Here is a 23,319-nt window from a genome sequence, read left to right as displayed (position 1 = left end):
TTTCCAGTGCACGTGTAGTTTCTTTGATCAGAAAAAAGATTGATAAGTTCACCACAGCTTGGAAAAATTCAATTAAAACCTTTGTATATTGAAATATATTTTTTCTCTTGGGTGGGATGGTTTGAAAAACACACTTTGGAGATATTATTTTTATGATATAAATACATTTTTCTGTCTTTGAATTTTAAGGTTGGTGTTTAGTTAGTCTCCAAAATTAAAAAAAAAAGAAAAAAGAAAAGAATACTTTAAAATAGTTCTAAAGTTCCCTCAACTATTTGACTATTTGACTGTTAATTAACTAAAAAAAATAATGCGGTGTAATTGGTAATACAGATTTGGTATTATTAGATGAGTTGGCAAAAAATTATTTTGATATTATTTAAAGTGGTCTTTTTACTCTCCTTGTCTCTCTTCCCTTCTCCTTCTCCCCTCTCTTTTTCGTAAGCTTTCTCCTTCGCCAGATTTTTCTCGCGCCGCCACTTGCTGCTCGCCGTCACCTTCCTCACGGCGCTCCATGGGCTGCCCACCTCTACTATGTTTCAGATCTGAAACTAAAAAATTCACTCACTCAAAACCCACCACTTGTGTGTAATCTAGGGATAGCGCAATGGTAAGAACGTTAGGCCTTGTGATATCACCTACTATGAGATCATGGGTTCAAATCCTGCACTAGCCACACAACATCGATTTCGAAAAATTAAGAAAGAAAAAATAATCCATTTGTGTTGTAAGTGGAACCTTCGATCATTGCCACCATCAGTTCAATTAATAGTCAAATGAGTTCAGGAACTATTTAGAACCATTTTTCAAACTTTAAGTATTAAAGTGTCATATTTGAAACTCCAAGAACCAAATAGACCCCACCTCAAAACTCAGATACTAAAAGATATAGAAAGAAATGCAAAAAGATAGACGTTTCCTTTTAAATAATGAACTGTTAATTTTTTTAATGGTGACAAGAAAGTCCTCATCCATGAGGACCGAGGAGCCAAATATTGTGTATAACTCTCTCAAGTATTTTATCTCGATCAAACTTCAACGGTACCAAAACCGTGCATCCTCATATTGTGAATAACACTCTTAAGTATAATTTTTGTATCCACGCATCAATTTATCTAAATCAAACAATTAGTGAAAAGGAAAAATGCTAATTAAGCTTCTTTATTATTTTCAAGGTAAATAAAAGATAACAAGCATGTGTTGTGTTGTGTAGTGTAGCAATCTTATTCGAAGTGCATTCCAAATTGTTTAGGCAAAGAATAATAGTTTGTAAGTTCTAGGACTGGTATAAGGCACGAATTCCCTCAATATCATCACCACTCAAGCCCTTGACCGTATTGGGCTCCATGTAGGGCCACATGATGGCTTGACTGTCGGCGCTGTGTTTGAGGCCAAGAACATGCCCTAGCTCATGCAGCGCCACCATCTGCACGTCAAACCCATCAGCCACCATCCCCACCACCCAATTCTCGTCCGCGTCGAAGTGAACTCTCCCGTCGTTCGGCCCGAATGCATGCGCCAACACTCCCCATCTTCCGTCGAACGGAAACCTATCGCCGTGATACCCTCTCTCGAAGCTCAGCACGATGTTAGCCGCTTGGACGTGCGGCGCTTGCGTGAAACTGAACAGCGTGTTGAAATCCCAATCCTCAAACGCTCGAACCACCGGCGTCATGAAGTTTGTCGGGAAGTTGTGGATGAATCCGTACGTCAGGTAGTGCCTGTTGGCAGGCCATTTTCGATTTCTTGGAAAAAATGTATAGTGAGAAGAAGTGTTGGCCTTGTTAACCTCATGATTCTCAGCGTCGAACATATCTGAACACCCGCATCGAGGTTGGGACATCAGAACTAACGTCTCCCGTTCCAAAATGCCACTCACGTTAAGCTTGAAGAATTGTTGGTACTTCTTTAGGCCCGATTCCAAGGCGTCATCGAAGGCATTGTCGTTGGGTTGGACACTATTGGCACTCATGTAACCATAACGTTGTAGGTAAAGCTTGACGTCGTGGATTCCTTGGATGTTGTGGCCCTTGCGACTGCCTTCGAGATATTGAGGAAATAGACGTCGATATGATTTGTGGGTGCCGAGATCACGTGCTAAGATCACGTGAGGTGCAATGCAGGCCAGAAGCAGGAATAGTACTTGGAGTTGGAGAGAGAATTTGAAAGCCATTGTTTTCGTAAGAAATTATATTGTGAAGATGGCTTTGGATTTTGGGGCCTTTTTAAAGGAAGAAGAAAGCGAAGGGTGAGTTGTTTATGCATGCATGAAAATTGAATAATTTGAAAATCCAGCTTTCTTAATTTTCTATATATATTGGACCAGATTTCATAGTAATTTTAAAAAATATGGATGTTATACTTTATATAGTTATAGATATATACCTACAGAAATAAATCTTGATCTTTTTAATGGAAGCTTTTTAAACTAATTCGATCAATGCTTTGCTGACACACTAGAGATTAAACTAATTTGATCCATGCGAAGGGTGAGTTGTGCCCATATCCCTATCGAACTTGGCATGTGCGTGGAAGGGGTGACGGTGGGCATGGCACGCGGAGGGGCGCTGGTGGGCCTTGGCGCGCGCAGGTGGGAGATGGTGGGCGTGGCCGCGCCCTCAGGGCCTGGTGGGGCTGCGCAAACACGCGGCCAACGCCCACCAAAGCCTCAGCGCACGCCTTGCCCATCGTGGCCTCCTGTGCGCGTCCCTGCCCACTGAAGCCCTCCTTTGCGCACGCGCAGGGGCTGGTTTGAATGGCTGGAAAAACACACTCAAAATAATATTTTTATGAGTGTCGCGTATAAGTGTAATTTGTAACTAAATCCCACATTTTTGTTTTTTGTCTGAGTCCTAAATAAGTTGAAAGAAATTCGAAAGAGTTCAAATGAAATATTAAGCCTGGGTAATTGGTAAATGCATTTTGTGATAAAGAGGGTAAAAAAATTCATTTTCTCAAGCCCCTTTGAAGGTGGATCAGTATTGTTCGAAGGAAAGAAAATTACTTAGATGCTTACCCACGATGCACCCACTGTTAATTTTTTTACAATAATTAAGAAAGAGGAATGCTTAATCAAGAAGATAAAATTTTATGTATTTTAAAAATAAATAAAATTTTGTCAAAATTTTAGTGATGGTGGCTAACCACCCCTTTCTTTTTCAAATTATTTGTTGGATATGAAGCATAATATATGCTTTCAATAATTATGTGCACCTTCCTTTTTATTCTCATTAATTATAATTTTTATATTATATTCGAACTTGTAAACCCTACTGATAAAACTTTACCGATAGCTTGATTAAAGATGAACATGTTTCTTTGTGTATAAGGGATGTGCAAAAATCAATCCCAAATTGAGAATTTGAACCAAACGTAACTGAGAGACAAACTCGGCCTTTAAGAGAAGTATTTTACTTCCCAATGACTCGTGTTGGGGCGGGCAGAGGTACATAACGAGCGGGCATGAACGATAACCAAGTAAACAAAAATTAGCCCACCATATAATTCTTGAACTTTAAAGGAAACCACGCTTTGTAAAGCAAGGAGCCTCGGTCTAAAGGACTAAGCTGGGAATAAGATTGAAATTACGTCTTTATCCAATGCATGAAAGTGGTCAAAGTGTTCCATTTTCAAAAAAATCTCAACTTCCCTATCCAACGTACATTGGAACCACAGTCCTCTCCTTTCTTCAACTACTATATATTTTACTTTGCACTGAATCCTACACATTAATTTGCCTTTCGGAAATATTCTAACATAACAGAAGTGTGTGAAAGCAAAACATTTTAATTGTCCACGTGGATTGAAATATCGAAATCTTAATTCTATGAAACTATCGATTGAAATATCAAATATATTTTGACTTCGATCGATATTTTCGAGAAAAAAATATATAAAAATAACTAAACTTACATCAAATATTTAAATTAGCAAATAAACATCTCACTTTTTTAGAATAAGTTTTAAATCATCAATGTCAATATTGCGATATTGATGTTGAACTCATGGACATATAGAATGCTCATGAAAATTTAATACTCTTGTACAGCTTGCAAAATCTTCCACCCCGAGATGTGAGAGTAAAATAGTAATGTTGATGTATAAATCTGATTGGATGGTTGACCAAATATTGCACGAAAGAGACTCGACATTGACTTACAAAACAGAGAAGACTAGCGGTGTGGTGCTAGCTCAGCACACACTTTGATGCTTAAGTTTTAGAATTGGAGGTTGAACAATGGTGTAGTTTAGAATAGGGTTTTTGGTACCTCTAGGGTTGAGTTCTCCGTCTTCTATTATAGGAATCCATATTATATTCTCTCTACACATTTATTGGATGTAGCACATCATGGGCCGGATGTAAGGAGAAAAGACAATCGGTCTGTTACTCAACCTCATTGACTGGGCACAGACCCGACAACTTGTCAACGCTGACACCTGATGGCTCGGTGTTGGGTCTTGGTTGGTCAGACCCCGTGCCATCACTCATCTGTCAGGCTTCAAAGTTAGGTTTCTTTTCTTTTTTCTTATAATTTCGGCTCATCTTGAATTTCTCATTTGCTGGTGGGATTTCTTCCCCTTAAGTGTGTCTGTAGCTTGCTAGTAGTGTTTAGCTCGAGTTTAGCTTTATTTCTCCCATAACGGTAACTTTTCAATTTTTTTTTCAAATATTAAAATTCATATTATATTTTATGCTATTAACGTTTTTTTTAAGATATCGAAACTATTTCATTAAAAGTATGTGAAAAACATATAAAAAAGGAGGTTATATAATGGTACTTCAATTAAGAGAAATGGAAGGTACATCATAATTACAAAAACGATGTGATTTGGAGGCCACGAGGATGAAGAATTAAGATTTCTTCCCATAAGGAAAGTAAAGATCATTTAGAATTGGTGACACTGGGGTCTAAGTCAAGCCACATGACTGCAGTCTTGTCCTTCATATTAATATTCATGGGGTTCCTTCTCAAAATCAATTGACAAGAGAAGGAGTAGCTCATATCTATTATAAATCTTTGTTAGGTCCCTTTTCTTTTCAATGTGAGATCCTTAACATGCCCCTTCAAGATCGTGGCTCTTTTGGTTCATCGATCTTGGTCGGATCCTATTTTTGGATCAGTTGTTCGTTTGAACGTTTTTTGAGCTCTGATACCATATTAACATTCATTGGGTTCCATCTCAAAACCAATTGGCAATGAGGGAAGTAGTCCATGTCTATTATAAACCCTTGTTAGGCAGGTGGGATCCTTAACGATTCAAGCAGCGCGACGGATTCGATGTCGAACTCAGCCAAGGGACATTTGGGCCAACGTCTCCACATCCGCATCCCCAGTGACGTTGAGGTTGAACAACGTTTGATAGTTTTCAATGGCGGATTTCAAGGCATTGTCATTGGTGTCGACATTGTTTTTTGCCAACTACCCATAATGTTGAAGGTTATCAAAATTTCATCTCAAAACCAATTGGCAATTAGAGGAGTAGCTCATATCTATTATAAACTAGTGTAAGGTCCCATTTCTTTTCGATGTGGAATTCTTAACAAAGGTAACTCTTGACATCGTGGACTTTGTTGGGCTTGCGAAGATCACGTGCCAAGGTCACGTGAGGTGAAATGAGGCCAGAATTGTTAGGAACGTCACTAGTAGTGCTTGTTGTTGGAGACGTAATTTAAAAGCCATTGTTGAGGAATGTGAAGGTGGATGTGCATGGGTGGAGTTTTTGGGGCCCTTTTAGAGAAGAAACCCAGCGGTTATAATATTCATTTAATGAAAATTCTATGATTACAAAATGAAAATCTACGATCACACATCTCACGAACCCTGAAAAGAAGGGAATAATGAGCCACTGTCACAGGGCTTGATTTAAGGAGTTGAAAGGAAACTATTGAATTTGGGAATACATTATTGGAAAATCGGAGCTAGCTGGGATGGTCAACAGTAGTACTGATCTTATTCTTGGCCATATTTTCATAAGTTTATTTTCAATTTATTCCACCCAATTCTACCATGTTGTTAGCTGAGATGATGATGTAAACAGCACCAATTTCGACCAAATCACTGTTATAAGACCGCGGAGGAATTGCCATAAATGAGATAATAAGCTGCGTGCAGACGTTGCCAATTACCACTAAGCTCATGTTGGCATTTGCAACATATATATATATATATATATTATTTGATGTGCATTTAATTTTGGGTTTGGTTGTTCTATTTTTAATTTTTTAATTACCAAGCTAAGCATATAACTTAATAGATTAAGATATCTATATGGAACTAAAATATCGTTAGTTTGAATTTCTACCCCATATACTATATTCTAAAAAGATTTCGTCTTTCAATTTTTCTTTTATCATTATTGCCCTTATTCGTTACTCATTAGATATTTTAATTCTCTCTATTTTGAAATATTGTTATCAGATTTTTAAAAAAAAATTTATCTTCTTTTAGGATGCATGAAACGAGAAAATCCATGATATATATCGTCTAGGTTAGGGATTTTTTTTTTCTTTTTCTGGCTTGATTTCGTATTTGGATTTAAACATCCTTATCGTCTAGGTGGAATTTTATTTTTAAGGTTTAAATTAATTATAAGTTTAGTCCCTAAATCTTTGTGTATCGTACCGGCTAACATATTCTTAAATTTCAAAATGCATGTCTAGTAAGTCAAATTTTCAATTTTATTTTGTTAATTTCTCCGCTTTCAATTTTGTGTCCCAATAAACCTTCAACTTTCACTTTTTTTTTTTAAATAGGTACCAAAACTTTAAGAGTGTCTAATAACTCTTTCAATATTCAATTTTATGCTAATAGTTTTCTAAATTTTAAAAGTATCACATAGGTCCACGAACTTTTAATTTTATGTCTAACAGGATCTTCTGATATTTTTTAACTTTCAAATTTTGTGTTGTCTTTAGGTCTAACTTTCAATTTTGTATCTAATAATCTCTCAACTTTCAATTTTTGTTTTCACAATTGTGTTATATCGCTAACTTATTAAAAGAAATTTAAAATCTGTTCACATACATATATTGTTGGGGTGACTTTTTACCTCAAGCGTGGCATATCCCGATTGGAGGGGAAAACTACATGTGACTTTGAGTTGACAAAGGCCTAGTTTCATCACCTCGGTATGGAGACTTGATACCGAGCCAACGTCCAATTATGGCCGAACTAACCAAGTTTCCTTTGTGTCTTGTTCCCAATCTTTGGTTGAACCGACTTGGACGTCTTCGGTTTAGCCTTATATTCCGACAGACTTCATGATAGCGCTCCGTGATTCACGGTTATCTTAAAAGTCGTTGAGACCTTGTCGAGGACATTGTTAAGAACCTCGCCTATAAATAGAAGTTATTTGTTCTATTCAAAGTACGCGAACACTATATTTTCTCTCTAATACAATTCGGATACTTTATCTTATTAGACACAAAATTCAAAAGTCAATATCTTATTAGATACGAAATTCAATCTTGTGTCTTATACAAGATTTTTTTAAGAAAATGACGAATAAGCTTGGAACTTATTAGATATGTTATTGAAAGCTTAGAAAATTTTCAATCAAATCATTCGTCCAAAATAAAATAAGTGCAAGAACCTTGCTTATTGTAAAAGTAACGCCAAAATAAAAATAATATGGAAAATGTTATATGTTAATGATTGTGATCATTTCTCGCTATATAAGGTTTGGAGTCCCACAATATCGTCCATATTCAATCCCTTGCTGACTCCGGGGTCGAGATACGCCCACATGACGGCCTCCTGAATAAAGCTGTGGCCAAGGCCGAGGGCATGTCCAAGCTCATGCAGCGCCACCATCACCAAGTCGAACGCATCCTCCCGCGGCCCCACCACCCAATTCTCGTCTGCGTCGAAGTGAACTCTCCCGTCCCCCGGCCTGAAAGCATGCGCCAACTTTCCCCATGGCCCGTCAAAAGGATACGGGTCGCCGTGGTCCCCTCTCTCGAAGCTCAACGTGATGTCCGCCGACTGCACGCGCGTCGCGGGCGAGAAGGTGAACACGCTGTTCCCCTCCCACTGCTCAAATGCCTCCCTCACCGCCATTGCGAACTTTGGCGGGAAGTCTTTGATGAAGCCATAGGTGAGATGGTACTTGGATTTTGGCCATTTTGGAAGCCCTGGCATGAACGTGAAATGAGCTTGAGAAATGTTTTTGTTGTTGTGGCTTTGGACGATATCGGGAAGCCCACATCGGGGCTTCGACATTACAGCCAATGTCTCCCTGTCCAATACTCCACTCACGTTCAGCCTGTAGTTTCTTTGGTATGTTATGAGGGCGGATTCCAAGGCATCGTCGAAGACGTTGTAATCGGTCTCAATGTCATTGGTCAAGTAGCCATACCGGTGAAGGTAAATCTTGACGTTGTGAATTCCTTCTATGTTGTTGCCCTTGCGACTTCCTTCAAGACATTGAGGGAATACAAATTGGGCTGATTTGTGGCTGTGGCTGCCAAGCTCACGTGCTGAGATCACGTGAGCTGCGAGGAGGAGGAGTTGTAGTTGGAGCTGGGGAGAGAATTTGAAAGCCATTTTGCTGTGTTGAGGTGTGAAGATGGCTATAAAGTTTGGGGACTTTTTAAAGACAATTTGCATGAACAAGAACAATAACAAGGATCGGTTATTATATGCATGCATTTATGAAAACTGAATGATTTAGAAAGGATTCCAGCTCTTTTAATTCTATATTGGAGTGGGCATGGTAACGTAAAATTAAAGTTGAGATCATACGTCCTTCACACAGTATCTTATACTTTAATTTAGAAATAATTCTTCTCTCTCGTCGTCTTTTAGTGGAAGCTTTTTAAACTTGGTATTTGTATATATGATATTATCCTTTGAGAAAGTTCATTAATTCGTTGACATGCTGGATTTCGATAGACCAATCATTTGATTCCATGTCTATGGATGGTTTTAATTCATTTTTCATTGTACTTAGTAAATTTTAAAGAAAAAATATTAATAGTTCACTTCTCGCAAGTAACTCAGGTAAAACACGAAAAGACTTGTTCCTTATCAATGATGATCAATCTTTTTGACCGATGATGATCAATTTTCTTGTCCTTCCTCACCAATAAATTTTAGAAAAGAGTAATTAACTGTGGATCTAAATTTTTTGTTTAATGGGACTTTAAATAAAATTCAATATCTATGCTCCGTGAATTTGATCTTGAACCAATAAATTCTAGAACTCAAAAGAATGGTTTGATGGGTTTAAGGATCTATATCCAACATAAAATTGAAAACTTGAAGAATTATCACATACAAAAATGAAAGTTTGGAGTCTTAATTGGATATTTTTTTTAATATAAAACAAAGTTTTCTAAGTAAATATAGAAGAAAGAGAATTAACTTAGAAATAGTAAATTAAAATTTTTTTTATTTTTCTATAAGAATTATATTATTTTTTATGCAGTCAATTATTTTAAAAATAATTTTCTACGATTTAGTGCGACTCAAATTTATGAATCTTTGGTTGGAGAGAAATAATGACTACTCCCATCGAGGCTTACCAAACTAATGTTTAGTTATATATATAAAAGAAGACATTAAAAAACCGATAGTCAAAATCACTTTCTTTTTTTTTCTTTGTAACTATGATATTTCTAGTACTATTTCTTCAAGCTGAGGTGTTTTCTTTATATTTATCACATACTTCTCTTAATGAAACGACATCTCGTTAAACAAAGATAATCCAATTAAGTTGGGTTGTTGAAGGCTGTAATTTCTTTTTTAATTCTAATCTCTAATAAACAATTTTGTAATTATAACAATTCCAATTACCATTAAAAAAAATTATTTAACTTATTGTACAACATGGATTTGTGCTTTTTTTTCGCTTTTTGTAAATGCAATTGGTTAGGTCGAAGATATTTTAAAGTTTGACCTATAAAAAAAGATTAACGAAACTTCAACTATTGAGTCATATCAAATGACCAAATTAAGTAATGGATGATAAAATAAATCTATATATAAATATATCCTCCTTCCAATGAGGTTCAAATCAACGTATTTTCTATTTTTAATATTCAATGTATGATAATTTAAACTTAATTCCTATCTTCTCTGACTAAAAGTCTGTAAGATTGAGTTCTACTCCACATGACAACATGATGATGTTGATATATTCAAACAAAAAGCAAAATATCATGTTTAATGTATCAATTTATTTCGTTCAATTAAATGACTGCTCCCATAAAGAAAAATAATAATAAGCATAGCATCTTATTCTATATAACTAAAGTGTCTTTAGAAAAAGAAAACAGCAAAAATCTCCAAAATTGTTGGATTAAATTCCTCATACATGGTTGTAGTCAGTTAGGCATATAAAGCATGGATTCCATCAATATCATCGGCATTCAAGCCCTTGGTGGCGCCGGGGTCAAGGAAGGGCCACATAATGGCGGCTTCGATCTTGCTGTGGCCGAGGCCAAGAATATGCCCTAGCTCATGAAGCGCCACCGTCTCCACATCAAACTCATTAAAAACAACCCCCTCCGTCCAACTCTCATCAGCGTCCAAGTGCAATCTCCCGTCCGATGGGGCAAACGCATGGGCCAACACCCCTCCTCTCCCGTCAAATGGATTCCCATCCCCATGGTTCCCTCTCTCGAAGCTTATTTTGATGTCTGCCGTCTCGCCCTCGAAAGCCTCTGCGAACGTGAACTGCGAGGCACCAGCCCATGTTGCTAGTGCCCGAGCCACGGCCGCTACGTAGTTCGACGGGTAGTTGTTGATGAAAGTGTACGTGAGGTGGTACTTTGTGTTGGGCCATTTTAGATTCCCCGGAAAGAATGCGTAGTGAGAACTATTCCACATCATTGTCTCATTGTTACTGCTCGCGACGATATCTGGAACTCCGCATCGGGGCCTAGACATTAGGTCTAGTGTCTCTCTATCCAGAGCGCCACTCAGGTTCAAATTGAAGTTTTTTTGGTATTTTTTAATGGCCGACTCCAATGCCTCGTCGAATGCATTAGTGCTCTCCTTATTCACAGTGTTGTTATTGTCCTTCCTCATGTAACCATAGCGTTGGAGGTGCATTTTGACGTTTTGGATTCCTTCTACGTTGTCTCCCTTACGACATCCTTGGAGATGTTCGGGAAATTGGATATGATGATCGTGTGATAGTATCACGCGAGGTGCAACGGAGGCGAGGAGGAGGAGGAAGAGTTTGAGACATTTGAACGCCATTGATGAGAGAGCTTGATGGATGATGTGTAGAAATGGCTTGGAGTTTGGGGCCTTTTTATAACACAAATTAAATGGGTGAGTTGTTGATGCATGCATGCATGTATAAAATTTGAATTGATTTTTTTTTTTTTTTGAAAATAAATTTGAATTGATTTTAAAGTTTAGCATGTTTTGTTTTTAATCCCATGTTTGGAGCAGATTTTTATTGTTGTAACGTAATTATGTTGATGCTCCTTTTTAGTAAATCTTGGAATTTAATTTGGGTGTTAATGACTTCTCAAAAAAGAAAATTAATTTGAATGTTAAATGTATACAAGTAAATTTTTTCTCCTAGCTAGCTATGATCTTTAATGGAAGCTTTTTGAAATAATTTTTTTTATTCTTTGAAAAATTAAAGTTAGTCAATGTTTGAAACGGCTTTTTTTCTTAGAAAATGTTGTTATTATTTTTTTCTCTAATGTGAGGCATATTTTGCTGTTTTTCTCTTTCTAATTTTCTTTTTTATAATTATAGGAAAACTTGTGCTTTTCTTTTCTCTTTCATTCAACAACATTTAGATAGACCATTTGAACATCTAATTTTTTTTTTAACAATATATGATGCATTATGTCTCAACACTACAAATTTTTTACTTTTTTTAATTTAAAAAAAATTATCGCTGAAAGTCAAGAAAATGTCATCGTTAGTTTTTTGCCAAAATTCGTCGTTGTCAAAAGTAGTTGCTACAGTATTTCAACGAAGAAAAAACGTATTTTCGTTATAATTCAATTAAGCTATATTTGAGTTGGTATTCAAATTATCAAATTTGTAGATAGATGAAGAATTAAGATCTACTTTTTTTTGTGAAGGATGGGATATCGAACTTACTTAGTTGGAGGTATATGTCAATTACCACTAAATTATGCTCGCTTTGACAATTAAAATCTATCTTGACGTAAGATTATAAATATAAATAAAAATAAGATTCATACAAATAGTTGCTCTCGTTGGCTTGTTTCCGGCTAACACATATGTGCTGCCTCGGTCCAAGTTCAAATCATCAACCTCTTAAATTATTTCTCTTTAGTATATTTTTGGCAAAAAAAAGAAAGTCATGTCTTTTAAATAATATTTTTAAATGAAAAAAGGTTTTACCTTATGTGCATATTTCCCTAATAAATTTAAATTCATCATAAAAGAATAATGACAACAAATATACGTACTCAGGAAAAAAATGACAACAAATATACAGTAATATAATTTTTGTTTCTATTTTTTCTTTAAACTATTTATATCAAAAGTTATTTAATTTTATAAAAGGAAAATATTAAATATTTTAAGTTTCATTATCTTTCTTTTTTGTTTACAAATTGATCTATTAATTAAAAAATAAAAATAAAAATAAAAACCTAACCGTTCACTTTATTTTAGTACAAGTGGGGTGGGGTATTCAAACTCATGACCTCGTGGTCAGTGACAAGTACCAATTACACTCAGCTAAGTGCATGTTGAAAAAAAAAAATCACTAATTTTATGAAAATCAAAACTTGCACAAACTTAAATGGATTAATGCACAAAATCAACAAATAAATAACTCTACTAAAACTCACAAATTTCAACCAAAAGAATCAGCTCTAATATCATTTTGTCTCAATCATATCAATTATATACCAAATATTTTCTTTATAATTCATTTAGCGGATATGATAATACTTTTTGAACAAATTTTCGAATGAAAATCTATTAATAGGGTACAATTTGTAACACTTTTCAAAACTTTAGTTAAGATTGCAACAATTATCTAAGTTTAAAGTGCAATTTGATTAAACTAAAAATTTTTAGTAAAAATGATACGTCTTGCCAAATTCGGGGTTAAATTTGATGTATTTCTATTATATTTATATGTATTTATGTCTCCGATATAAAATTCTGGATCTGTCACTATTTTTGAGTAAATATCAAAATCGATCAACCCTTTGTCACACTATGCACTCATGATTAGTTTTTTAAATTTCATCGATTCACATTATACCAAAAACATGATAACCGTGTCAACAATGTATTAGAATTAGTGTGAAACAAGCCCTTTAAAACATCTGAACATGTTTATATGACTGCTAAATATCACACAATTACTTAAACAATGATCGAAGTCGAAGTCGAAGTCAAGTATTTTCTTCCCAGAATCATTAAAAGTCATTTGTGATCAATAGAGATGGCAAAAAAATCTGTGGGACCCGATTCCCGACATCCGACTCCCGCAAGAATTTTCAATTTAACTGGGACCGAGCTAAACCCGAGATCCTTATATAATAAAATTAATATATATTAATTTTTGTAATGGTATTTAATTAAATTTTACACTCTCCCATATAAAAAGAATATATATTTTTTAAAAGAATTAAAATATTTATAAAAATTTTTCAAAAAAAAATTATATATATATATATATCTATATCTATCTCTATATCTATCTATATCTATCCATCAATCAATCAGTGATGGGTTCCTACCTAACTCATTCCCGTCTCGTCTCCACCTCTACAATTTCGTGGACGAAGATAGGAATTGGAGAAAAAATTCCCAACGAGACATGGATGAAGATCGTCCCATCCCACCCCACCCGTGTGCCATCCCTATTTGCCAATGATCAGGATTGACGACAAAATTTTATTGGTCATGGGAACAAAAATGTCTATTCACAAACAACTTTTTCCTCGCCCATAAACCATACCGTGTAGGTTAGGTTATACATATTATGACGAATATTATCCCAAAAAAAAAATATATATAAAGTTCATTTACTATTCCATCTCCTCTTCGATGTTCTATCAATGCTATGCAACGATCCTATCAAAGAGTTTTATTCTTATTTTTGGTTCATTTTTCACAAAGGTTAATGTGTTAAATATTGAGACATATATATTACTCAACGCCATGACAGTAGCCAAAATTTAATCTCAAAATCTAAATTTTACTTGATATATCTCTCACAATTTATATACCTTGTTGGTCTAACATGAATTGTTGCATTTTTTTTTTACTTTTCGTAAATGTAAACTAATTACATATAATGAGAAAGTAACGAATTTTTATATAAACAATCTAATTTGGTCCATTTAAACATAACTCAGTGGTTAAGACTTAAAAATACTTATATTTTTCTAAAAGCTTAGAAGTTTGATTTCTCACTACATTTACGTCGTAGTTCTGAATATCTACTCTCGTATTTAGATTCCAATATTAAAAATATGTACCGAATATTAATTAACAAAAGCTAAATAATTGTAAATAATGGAAACTAATTCGAAAATAAAAATGATCATGGTCCTTAATGATCATATATAGAAAATAATGGTTTATGAAACAACGATTTTGACCATGTATGATGCACAATTGCACATGTTACATATATGTTCAAATTCTTTAAAATTTTAATATAAAGTATACGAGTGTCTCAATAATGTAAATGTTAAAATATACTAAACAATATCTCAAACAAGATCATGAGAGCAATAACAACTTAATATATAAGTATAGCAATTTGCTTAGATAGAATATATACGATCCTCGATATAGAAAGAATCCTTAATTTAATTAGTGACCAGCTAACTAAGAATGGAGATGGAAATTCAAAATACGTTTTGATAACATTTTTGTTTTTTGTTTTTTGTTTCCTCTTTTTTAATTAATGAAGATAAAATTGCATTTGGTAATTGTTTTTTGTTTTTTATTGAAAAAAGAATGTAACAATTAAAATTGAAAATTAAAAAGTAAACTTTTTATGTTATTATTATTTTTTTATGTATTTTTAGATCAATATGGATAAAACAACATTTTTATTTATTTTTAGAAAAATGAAAACAAAAATAATAAACAAAAAACTTGATTTTATTGTATCAAAAATTTCTATACAATTTTGAAAACGTTTATAAAAAGTAATGATAAACAATAAATATAAATAATTGTTGAATATCTAGATTTCTTAATAAAATTGAAAACGATAACTATTGGTAATGTTACTCAATGGACCTAAAATTTTTGGAGAAGTGGGGATAAGGATCCCTAACTTCCCTCGTCCCATATGCCCACGTCATGGTAAAGAAATGCGAGCATGTAGCTTTGGCTTCTATTAGTTAAGAATGCACATTTATATATCGTGGAAAAAAAATTAGTCCCTTATATTTTAACATTTTCAATTTAGTCTCTCATTATTGGTGAATATTAAAATTTACTAATAATAAGTTTACCATAATGCTTAGCGAACCGATAGAAATTTAGAGAAGAAAAAATATCATTAATAAACAAAAAATCAAAAATCAAAATTTATATCAATTTATAAGAAATCTGGATGAATTAAAATTTTTCATTTTATTTTATTAGTTTTTTAGTTAAATAGCATGGATTCCAACCTCCAACTTTTTGGTCGGTAGTATATGCATTTAAGCTATGTAATAAATGATTTAAAAAAAAAACAAGCTAATCTTTTCCTCTAATTTTTTTCTTTATCATCATCTAATTTTATCATTTACCAACCATGACATATTAAATTTGAAAATTGTTAAAACATATAGTATCAAATTGAAAATTTTTAAACGAAACGAAATTGGAAAAAACATCCAAACTTAGGTAATCAAATATATAGTAATATAGTCATATATTTGGAAACCTAGAATATAATCACTGTAATTACCAAATAAATTATGTTTTAATCAACTTTTATTTGAAGAACAAGTGACGTATATTTAGAATTAATCTTTGACGAAACGGCAGCTCGGGCATCAGAAATCTAGGGGCCGGTGAAGTTGAAGTATACGCTTCCGGACCCGAAAATTCAGGCTCTCTATCCATAAGCTTTCGACACTCCTTTAGCTGGCACTGGGTTTCGACTTTCGACTATAAATTCAATCTGAAACTCGAATTATTATTCATCATCTTCCCCTCTCCCAATCCATCCATTTAATCCAAATTCTTCTGATTCTTAACTGAAGATGGCCACTGGCATCTTCACAGGTCTGTTTTACTATCTGTTTTTTGTGTATTTGGCATCTCCTTTTGTTGGGTTGCACAATTTCGTACAGGGTCGGTCGCTACCAAGTTCAAAACCCGACCCGGATAATGCCGCGGCCACTGCTCGCTGGTTGGTATCTCAGAATTCATGGGGAATCTTGAGGTATAATTCTGTTTACTTCATTCTTTCCTGATATCCCAATCGGGGGCTTCAGGCTTTTGTATCGAATTTATTCGGGTTGATCAATTGAAACTTCGTTTTTGATCTTCATCAAAGAAAGGGGGTAGTTAATTAAGAGGAAAATAGCGTTTTCTTAGCTTGGCTAGGGATATTTGCTCGCTGTTGTTTAAATTTGCAAGACTTTTTCATTGTTTTTTTATGTGTTTTCTGCAGTACCATCTCAAGCGAATTTGGGGGAGCGCCATTTGGGTAAGCATTTCTTACTCATACAGCTGCATTGCCGGATGTAAGATCAAAAATACTGTGTTGTTCAAGTTCTTCTGAATATGTTTTGATATTAACTCAATAAGTCAACTTGGTTTCGGATCTAAGCGTTTCTGAAATCATTTAAACAAATTCGAAAGTATGCAACCATCATTTAATTGGTCATGTTTTCTTGCTTGAATCTGCTTCTAATGTGGTTGATCCACTGTATTTTGATTGTTTTGGTGTGTGTGGAACTGCTTCAAAATCAACCAAAATTCTCTTTATATATATCTCTGCAATAGTACGATATTATCCATGTCGATCCTATGTGGGACTATGTTTGCATCTCCAGGAGAATTTAGTTCTAATTTCATGTTGATTTCAGTGATTCTCCATTGGAACTTTCTTTGTGATTTTAAAATCGCATAGATTGGTTGCTGATTTCTTTACAAGAAACTAACACCCTTCCACCATCATATTGTTAAATTTCTTGAGCATTACATTTAGAGTTCTGTACATTCTTGTTGTTCTTGTTTGTTTACCTTGCCTTTCTATTGTTTTGCCTCGGTCATCTCCTCTTGCATTTAGAACTAATCACTCTCCTCCGATAACTATGCGCCCAAATCTCACTCTAATATTTCTGATCTGAACTACTTATCTATTGATTACAACCCAAACTTAACAAACATGCAATTGAAAATAACTTGAGAAAGGTACTTATAAGAAGTAAAGAAGTATATACAAAGATTAGTGGTTTGCTATCGAGCTAATATTTGTCTCCTACAGGAATGTGGTTTCGTTTAGTGACGGGCCACCCAGCAAAGGTCAAGGCACGCCGTATTTTTACTTGACTACTCTTGACCCAACTGCAAGATACGCAATCTCAGATGAGAGGGCTTCATTTACACTCAGCGAGTACCCTATTGGAACTTGTGGCAAGGTAGACCCAGAAAACCCAACTTGTGCGAAAATTACGTTGATTGGAAAGGTAAACTTTTTGGTTTTACGTTCTCTGACCCGTCTCGTATCCTAGCTGGTCATCCTGTATAACTGAATTCACTGTTTGGGCTGCAGCTGAAGCAGCTAGAGTCTAATACGAAGGAAGCAGAGTTTGCTAGAACTTCCTTGTTCTCAAAGCATGCAGAGATGAAGGGTTAGTAAACTCAAACTCAAACTTATATCTCCTTTTTCATCAACATTACATTTATCTATATTTCTTTTTATGTTCATGACAGGTTGGCCTACAGGTCATGACTTTCGGTTCTTCAAATTAGTAATAGAGAACATATTCTTGATCGATTGGTTCGGTGGACCGAAGCCTCTCACCGTCGATCAATATCTCCATTCAAAACTGTGAGTATGAAAACTGCAGCATTATCAATCCTTAACCCAGTTAAACAAACAACACCTTCAGTAATTTCAGTCCTCTAATCAGAGGAAGGAACTCTGTTTAGCCTGATATTTCAATTTTCAACTGATTTAACTTTTCTTCCTGCTGATATTTTTGTTCAGCTTCAGGAATGAGCTCACATCCATTATATGAATTTGTACAATCTGAACTGCCCTGTTCATGTCAGCTTCCTGGGTTTGAAGTTTGAACTGTAAAATGTTTGTGCATAATCATTGTTGGTGGGATTGGGGACTATGGGAAGAATAAATTAAGATGGATTCCAGAATTGGTGATGGGATCTCCAATCCTGTAAAATCTATACATAAATTGTTTTGTACGAAGCAGTTTGATAACTATTCTGTTTCAAACTTCTAATGTACAATAAATAACAATGTTCACCAATAATTTTCTTCATCCCTTATTTGGTTGTAAAATATTACTCTGTTTAAAAACTATAAAGTAAAAGAAAAATGGGGTTATTATTCATCGATGTCTGTGTGTAAATAAAAGAAATAAATTATTGGTAGACAAGACTGTAAATGAAAATAGAAAAATGAAACAAAATTATTTTGGAAGGAAAGTCAAATTTTATTAGTTTTTATATTTATATTTATTTCAATAATTAAGCCAGAAATTAGATTATATTTTCAATAAATCTTAAAACACGGAGGGAGCGAATAATTTTAAATATGGAACTTACTCACTTAAAATTTACAATGTTTTTATATTTAACAAAATGCATTTAAAGAAGCCTCTATTTGAGGCTTAAGGCTGCTAGTGTCTGTTTGATCTCAATTTTAAAAGAGTCATCCTTAATCATTGAAGTTTACAAAATTATTATAAATAGTTGTCTCATTTAACTATTGGTTGACTAATAAGATAATGTCTTCATTCTTCTTTAGTCATCGGCCACTGCCATCATATTATGTATATCAATGATATAAATTATGAAGCAAGTATATCAGTAACAAGGGCTAAATCAGAATAACTAAAGGAATAAAAAATCTAATTTTAAAAATGTCGTCATGCTATATTTGCAAAATCTAAAAATTGTTGTTATATTGATAAATATGACAAATATTTTTGCTACTCATGAAAAATACCCTAATAATTATTAACTCATTTTAATATTTGAAAAAGAAAACATTGATTATTGACTTAGCCCAACAACCATTTATAAATGGGCCTGATATAATTGGGCCGGTAACATGGATGGGCTTGTGATGAACCTGACCTAAGATTAAGAACCAGCGTCCATGGCTCTGAATCATCTAAAATCGGAACCGAGTGGTTCGTAGAGTTCGGTCGCCGATATTTGCAACGAGTGGAGGGCAGTGGTCAATGACATCCTCCAGAAATAATTCCACTTCAATCAATCGTCTTCGTCTCGGTAAATCCATTCAAATTATAATTCGTATGCCGCAATTTTCAAGGCAAAAAACTATAAATAAACTCCCAAGATTATCCATCTTCCTCCGAAATTACAGATTTCATCTTTCTTCCTCCTTTTCCGTCGCTTTGTCCCGATGATTCTACAAGCTTCGTCGTGCAATATCGCCCTTCCACTTTCTGCTTCCTCCCTCCGACGTTCCCCTCGCCGCCATGTCGTTCGAGCTCAAGGTAATTATACCCCGCCTTAACTTTGGGCGACCCCAATTGTAAATCTTACTAATCTTTCCGAATCTCGAGATTTTGAGCTCCAAATTGATGTACATGCCGAACTCAAATGTTGTCGCACTGTAAGATAATGCGAACGGAATTTCTTTTTTACCTGTTATTTCAGGGGAACCGTCCGACAAGTCGGTCGAAATAATGAGGAAATTCTCGGAGCAGTATGCTCGTAGGTCAGGAACGTATTTCTGTGTAGATAAGGGGGTCACTGCTGTTGTAATCAAGGTTCTTTTTCTGAGATTTTCTTGTGGTATTAACTGTTAATTAATATCCAGTTATTTTATTTATTGAATTTTCATCTTCCTTCCTTGGTTTAGTAATGAAGTTGCTTGAGTAGCTTAGATGGTTATGTTTATCTGTTGACCTTTCTGGGACATCTCATTGATCAAACGTAACGTATGTTTTTTAGTAAACCACTCTCAAAGTGAACAACTATTTATAAATAGGTGAAGCGGTTGAGGGGTAGAAGTATAACTTGATTACTATAGTCTTTGGAAGTGTTTTTCATGAAATTGCAGATTAACTTTATCATGATAGATTTTAGTTTTACCGTGGCAAGTTGACTGAATGAGTTCTAGAAATTGATTTCGGGCTAAACCTGTATTGATTGATCTTTATATCAATCCCTCATGTTTATGGTAGCACATGAGATATTTTTCATTTATTGGTTGAATAGTTGTCTTGTATGAGATGAAACTGTTGGATGTTACCTGGGAATTGTGAATTTCTTTTATCTGATTATTTCTTTAGCTCTACCTTGTATTAATTGATTGAACGTCATTGATTTGTAATTAGTGTAAGAGAAGCTCATGTTAGATCTAAACAGGGACTGGCGGATCACAAAGATACATTGGGTGCACCACTTTGTCCCTGTCGGTCGGTGTTTCTAATGCTTTTTATAGAAATCCTGTATTATTTATTGGAACTAATGACAGTTCAAACTCTCTTTAATGTAAATTCAAATAGTTCACTGATTGTTTTTCAGGCATTATGATGACAAAGCTGCTGAGGTTGCGCAAGGTTTTTGGAACTGTCCATGTGTTCCAATGAGAGAGAGGTAAAATATACACTTATAGTTAGAACTGATGTGCAACAAAACTTGAAGGATAGCATGGGGAGATTTATTTTTCACTATCTGGAATTTATAAAATCGTACGCATCCATGTCTGTGTTGTAACTTGATTTATTGACCGACTCAATGAACTGCATTAAAATTATTTTGCTTGATAAGTCTTATTCCTACAAAAGAGAAAGGAAGAGAGAGGAAGGGATGGGGGATGGGGGATTACGGGGGTATATTTTATTTTATTTTTTAAGATGATAGGTGCATAAAATTACAGTAGTGTACTTGACGTATGAAGAGCAGGGGTTTACATTTGTTGTAAAGTTACCTTGTTAGAATTATTTCCCATGGTAAGCTGGTAAGTTAAACTGGTGTTCAGCCACGCCATAGGCAAGCTGTTCTCTTTAGTGGGGATCCAAGGTTGTTTTTATGTCACATACGATTAAAAGGAAAGTTGCCGTTTTTCCCAGGAATAATGTAATAGCTGACTGACTTTTAAGGCCCTTGGCTATTGGATTGGTATTAGGAAGCAAAAATGTAAATAGTAGGTCGCTGTTCATTTTTCCCTATCAAACGCATATATGTGATCTGAAAGTTAAGCTTTTCTTGACAGGAAAGAGTGTCATTGCATGCTTTTCCTAACTCCTGAGAACGACTTTGCCGGCAACGACCAGGTAACTTTGAATCCTGACCTGATAGGTTGAACTGATCATACTTCTAGTTTCTGGAAAGAATCTCAATGAAATTACTACATACTGAAAAGATGTGTGATCTATTGCTAGACACCATATTTCAGAATGCAGCTGAAATTTTTTTCCCCTTGATATTGAGTAGTTATACTCCTTGAACGCTATGCTAAATGTGAAACATTTGGCAAATATCACAAGTTCTTTTAATGCAAAAAAATAATAATAAAATAGTATAGTAAGTGTGAGCTCGACCCAGGGGACAGTCCAGTTGGCAAGAGCTTGGGTCTCTTGATCTGGCTTAGAGGTCTTAATTTCAAACCTTCTGACGAGCTTAATACCAAAAACTTTTGATGCCTTCTGAGTCTGAGCCTTAGGGCAGACGAGGGTGCCCCTAGGCTAGGGGAGCAAAGTTCTGATTCTCTGTTATAAATAAAAAATTAATAAATAAATAAAAAGCGTGAGCTCCACTATCTCTCTTAAACCGCAGCTAATATCATTATTTACTTCACCCAATGTGTAACCACATCTCTCGTTTCTGTTATGAATAACCTTTTTCCTGCTGTCATTATATTTCTTGTTTCCTCTTTTTCTGCAGGCAATCTCCTTGGAAGATATCAGGGCGACAACAGCAAACATGTAACCCCTAAGTTCCACTACAGTACTTCATATTGTGGTATGATTAAAAGGGGTGGAAGTATACGAGTATAATTATGTATGGAGACCATATTATGATGTGATAATGAATGGTTATGCCATATCTACTGCTGACAAATTATTAGGTTTATTTTCATGTGACTGGCAACTTCAAGTAAGGTTCCAGTGAATGCAGATACTGAATCCCTTTTGTTGTAGTTTTCCGTAGCATTTGTAGCATGTAAAGAATATTTGGCTTGGTTTGATTTGGCTGGTGTGTTTACTTGGCACCGTAGATGAGTGAAAATTATGTATGATAAGAAAGAAGAAAAGGAAGCACTGGCAGAAAAAGCCTGCAGTTTTAATGAAAGTGGCTTTAGGGTAAGTTTGATAAAGTTTTGGTTAAAATTATTATTTATTTTGTTATATTTTTCTTATCTTTCTAATCCATTCTAAAAAGTGTTTCTGAAGACATAATTGGATTTTAAAAAAATAAGAAATAAATAGTTCTTTTTTCTTTTTCTTTTTTAATATTTAAGTGGGGATCGATCGATTTCTTGAATAAGAATGAGTGTTTTAATTAATGATGTATGCTCGAGTTGGAAAATAAAATAGATTTAAAATAAAACTTTTTTTCGTCTCGAGAAGTTAACTAAGACCTTTAAAAATTTAATAGTTAAATTAACAACAGTGAAAGTGTGTATATATATAAATCAGTAGTTTTTCTTATAAGTTGTCATTTCTATTTTGCATGCAATTTAAAATAAAAATTAATAAACAATGGGAGAGTGTTTATTACTTGTATTCGAATTTAGTCATTATATATTAGCCAACTCTTGACCAAGAGGTCAGATGGTCGAACTTCAAAATCTCACCATCCCACGTGATGTTTAACTAATAATCGTTCATTTCATTTCATTTAAAAAGAAAATGTAATTATATAGAAAAAATAAAAATATATATACACTTTTGATCTCTTAGATTTAGAGTAGATGTCTATTTGGTCTCGAAATTTTAAAATAGACAATTTTTATCTTTAAATTTTGAAAAATTGTTGGTTAGTTGACCTGGTGGAAAGAATGAAGTGCCTAATTAATAGGTGGCTTGAATTCAATAGTAAAAAAATATATTAATTTTTACATAATTGTATTATTATAAAAAAAAAAAGTTAAAAATTTTATTGCGTCTCAACCGGTGATATATTGTACTCTAAAAAGAGAGAAAAAAAAAGGTTGTGATATATTTACTGA

At 34.3% G+C, this 23,319-nt stretch overlaps 5 protein-coding genes across 6 annotated transcripts; 2 read left to right on the top strand and 3 right to left on the bottom strand.

The window, feature by feature from the left end:
* Window positions 1-1,276: 1,276 nt before the first annotated feature.
* LOC111006146 (metalloendoproteinase 1-like) lies at window positions 1,277-2,173 on the bottom strand. Its single transcript, XM_022277915.1, has one exon. It carries the CDS (start codon window positions 2,171-2,173, stop codon window positions 1,277-1,279), a length of 897 nt encoding a protein of 298 aa, XP_022133607.1.
* Window positions 2,174-7,661: 5,488 nt separating this feature from the next.
* LOC111006145 (metalloendoproteinase 1-like) lies at window positions 7,662-8,546 on the bottom strand. The gene has a single exon (XM_022277914.1). It carries the CDS (start codon window positions 8,544-8,546, stop codon window positions 7,662-7,664), a length of 885 nt encoding a protein of 294 aa, XP_022133606.1.
* Window positions 8,547-10,331: 1,785 nt separating this feature from the next.
* On the bottom strand, window positions 10,332-11,299 carry LOC111006143 (metalloendoproteinase 1-like). Its single transcript, XM_088123002.1, has 2 exons — window positions 11,161-11,299; window positions 10,332-11,125 (listed from the first exon to the last, which is right to left on the bottom strand). Exons 1-2 carry the CDS (start codon window positions 11,297-11,299, stop codon window positions 10,332-10,334), a joined length of 933 nt encoding a protein of 310 aa, XP_087979128.1.
* A 4,635-nt stretch (window positions 11,300-15,934) lies between these two features.
* On the top strand, window positions 15,935-18,427 carry LOC111006015 (Pyridoxamine 5'-phosphate oxidase family protein). 2 transcript variants are annotated; one of them, XM_022277749.2, is made up of 6 exons: window positions 15,937-16,359; window positions 16,591-16,626; window positions 17,410-17,611; window positions 17,698-17,776; window positions 17,859-17,976; window positions 18,136-18,427. In XM_022277749.2, the coding sequence occupies exons 1-6, from the start codon at window positions 16,178-16,180 to the stop codon at window positions 18,164-18,166; spliced, it is 648 nt and encodes a 215-aa protein (XP_022133441.1). In that variant the 5' UTR covers window positions 15,937-16,177; the 3' UTR covers window positions 18,167-18,427. The 2 variants fall into 2 exon arrangements, with proteins under 2 accessions (XP_022133442.1, XP_022133441.1); XM_022277750.2 differs by lacking the exon at window positions 18,136-18,427 and having other exon boundaries at window positions 15,935-16,359; window positions 17,859-17,980.
* An 825-nt stretch (window positions 18,428-19,252) lies between these two features.
* LOC111006611 (ferredoxin thioredoxin reductase catalytic beta chain family protein) lies at window positions 19,253-22,335 on the top strand. The gene is made up of 7 exons (XM_022278632.2): window positions 19,253-19,403; window positions 19,501-19,633; window positions 19,797-19,909; window positions 20,511-20,560; window positions 20,670-20,741; window positions 21,361-21,421; window positions 22,032-22,335. The coding sequence occupies exons 2-7, from the start codon at window positions 19,540-19,542 to the stop codon at window positions 22,074-22,076; spliced, it is 435 nt and encodes a 144-aa protein (XP_022134324.1). The 5' UTR covers window positions 19,253-19,403; window positions 19,501-19,539; the 3' UTR covers window positions 22,077-22,335.
* Window positions 22,336-23,319: the final 984 nt, after the last annotated feature.

Source organism: Momordica charantia, assembly GCF_013281855.1.
Source record: "Momordica charantia cultivar OHB3-1 chromosome 4 unlocalized genomic scaffold, Mcharantia_2.0 BLBB01000004.1, whole genome shotgun sequence".
NCBI lineage: Eukaryota > Viridiplantae > Streptophyta > Magnoliopsida > Cucurbitales > Cucurbitaceae > Momordica > Momordica charantia.
The sequence above is the reverse complement of the archived record's forward strand: the minus strand, read 5'-3'. Positions and strand labels throughout refer to the sequence as shown.

What these genes read in the sequence shown, in the direction of transcription:
- LOC111006015 (XM_022277749.2), top strand. Translation starts at nt 16,178, where the DNA reads ATGGCCACTGGCATCTTCACAGGTCTGTTTTACTATCTGTTTTTTGTG. An exon ending in AAATTACGTTGATTGGAAAG is followed by an intron (nt 17,612 to 17,697) that starts GTAAACTTTTTG and finishes TTTGGGCTGCAG; the next exon opens with CTGAAGCAGCTAGAGTCTAA. An exon ending in AAAGCATGCAGAGATGAAGG is followed by an intron (nt 17,777 to 17,858) that starts GTTAGTAAACTC and finishes TGTTCATGACAG; the next exon opens with GTTGGCCTACAGGTCATGAC.
- LOC111006611 (XM_022278632.2), top strand. Translation starts at nt 19,540, where the DNA reads ATGATTCTACAAGCTTCGTCGTGCAATATCGCCCTTCCACTTTCTGCT. An exon ending in TCACTGCTGTTGTAATCAAG is followed by an intron (nt 19,910 to 20,510) that starts GTTCTTTTTCTG and finishes AGATCTAAACAG; the next exon opens with GGACTGGCGGATCACAAAGA. An exon ending in ACTTTGCCGGCAACGACCAG is followed by an intron (nt 21,422 to 22,031) that starts GTAACTTTGAAT and finishes CTTTTTCTGCAG; the next exon opens with GCAATCTCCTTGGAAGATAT.
- LOC111006143 (XM_088123002.1), bottom strand. Translation starts at nt 11,299, where the DNA reads ATGCATCAACAACTCACCCATTTAATTTGTGTTATAAAAAGGCCCCAA. An exon ending in CTCCTCCTCCTCGCCTCCGT is followed by an intron (nt 11,126 to 11,160) that starts TGCACCTCGCGT and finishes ACGATCATCATA; the next exon opens with TCCAATTTCCCGAACATCTC.
- LOC111006146 (XM_022277915.1), bottom strand. Translation starts at nt 2,173, where the DNA reads ATGGCTTTCAAATTCTCTCTCCAACTCCAAGTACTATTCCTGCTTCTG.
- LOC111006145 (XM_022277914.1), bottom strand. Translation starts at nt 8,546, where the DNA reads ATGGCTTTCAAATTCTCTCCCCAGCTCCAACTACAACTCCTCCTCCTC.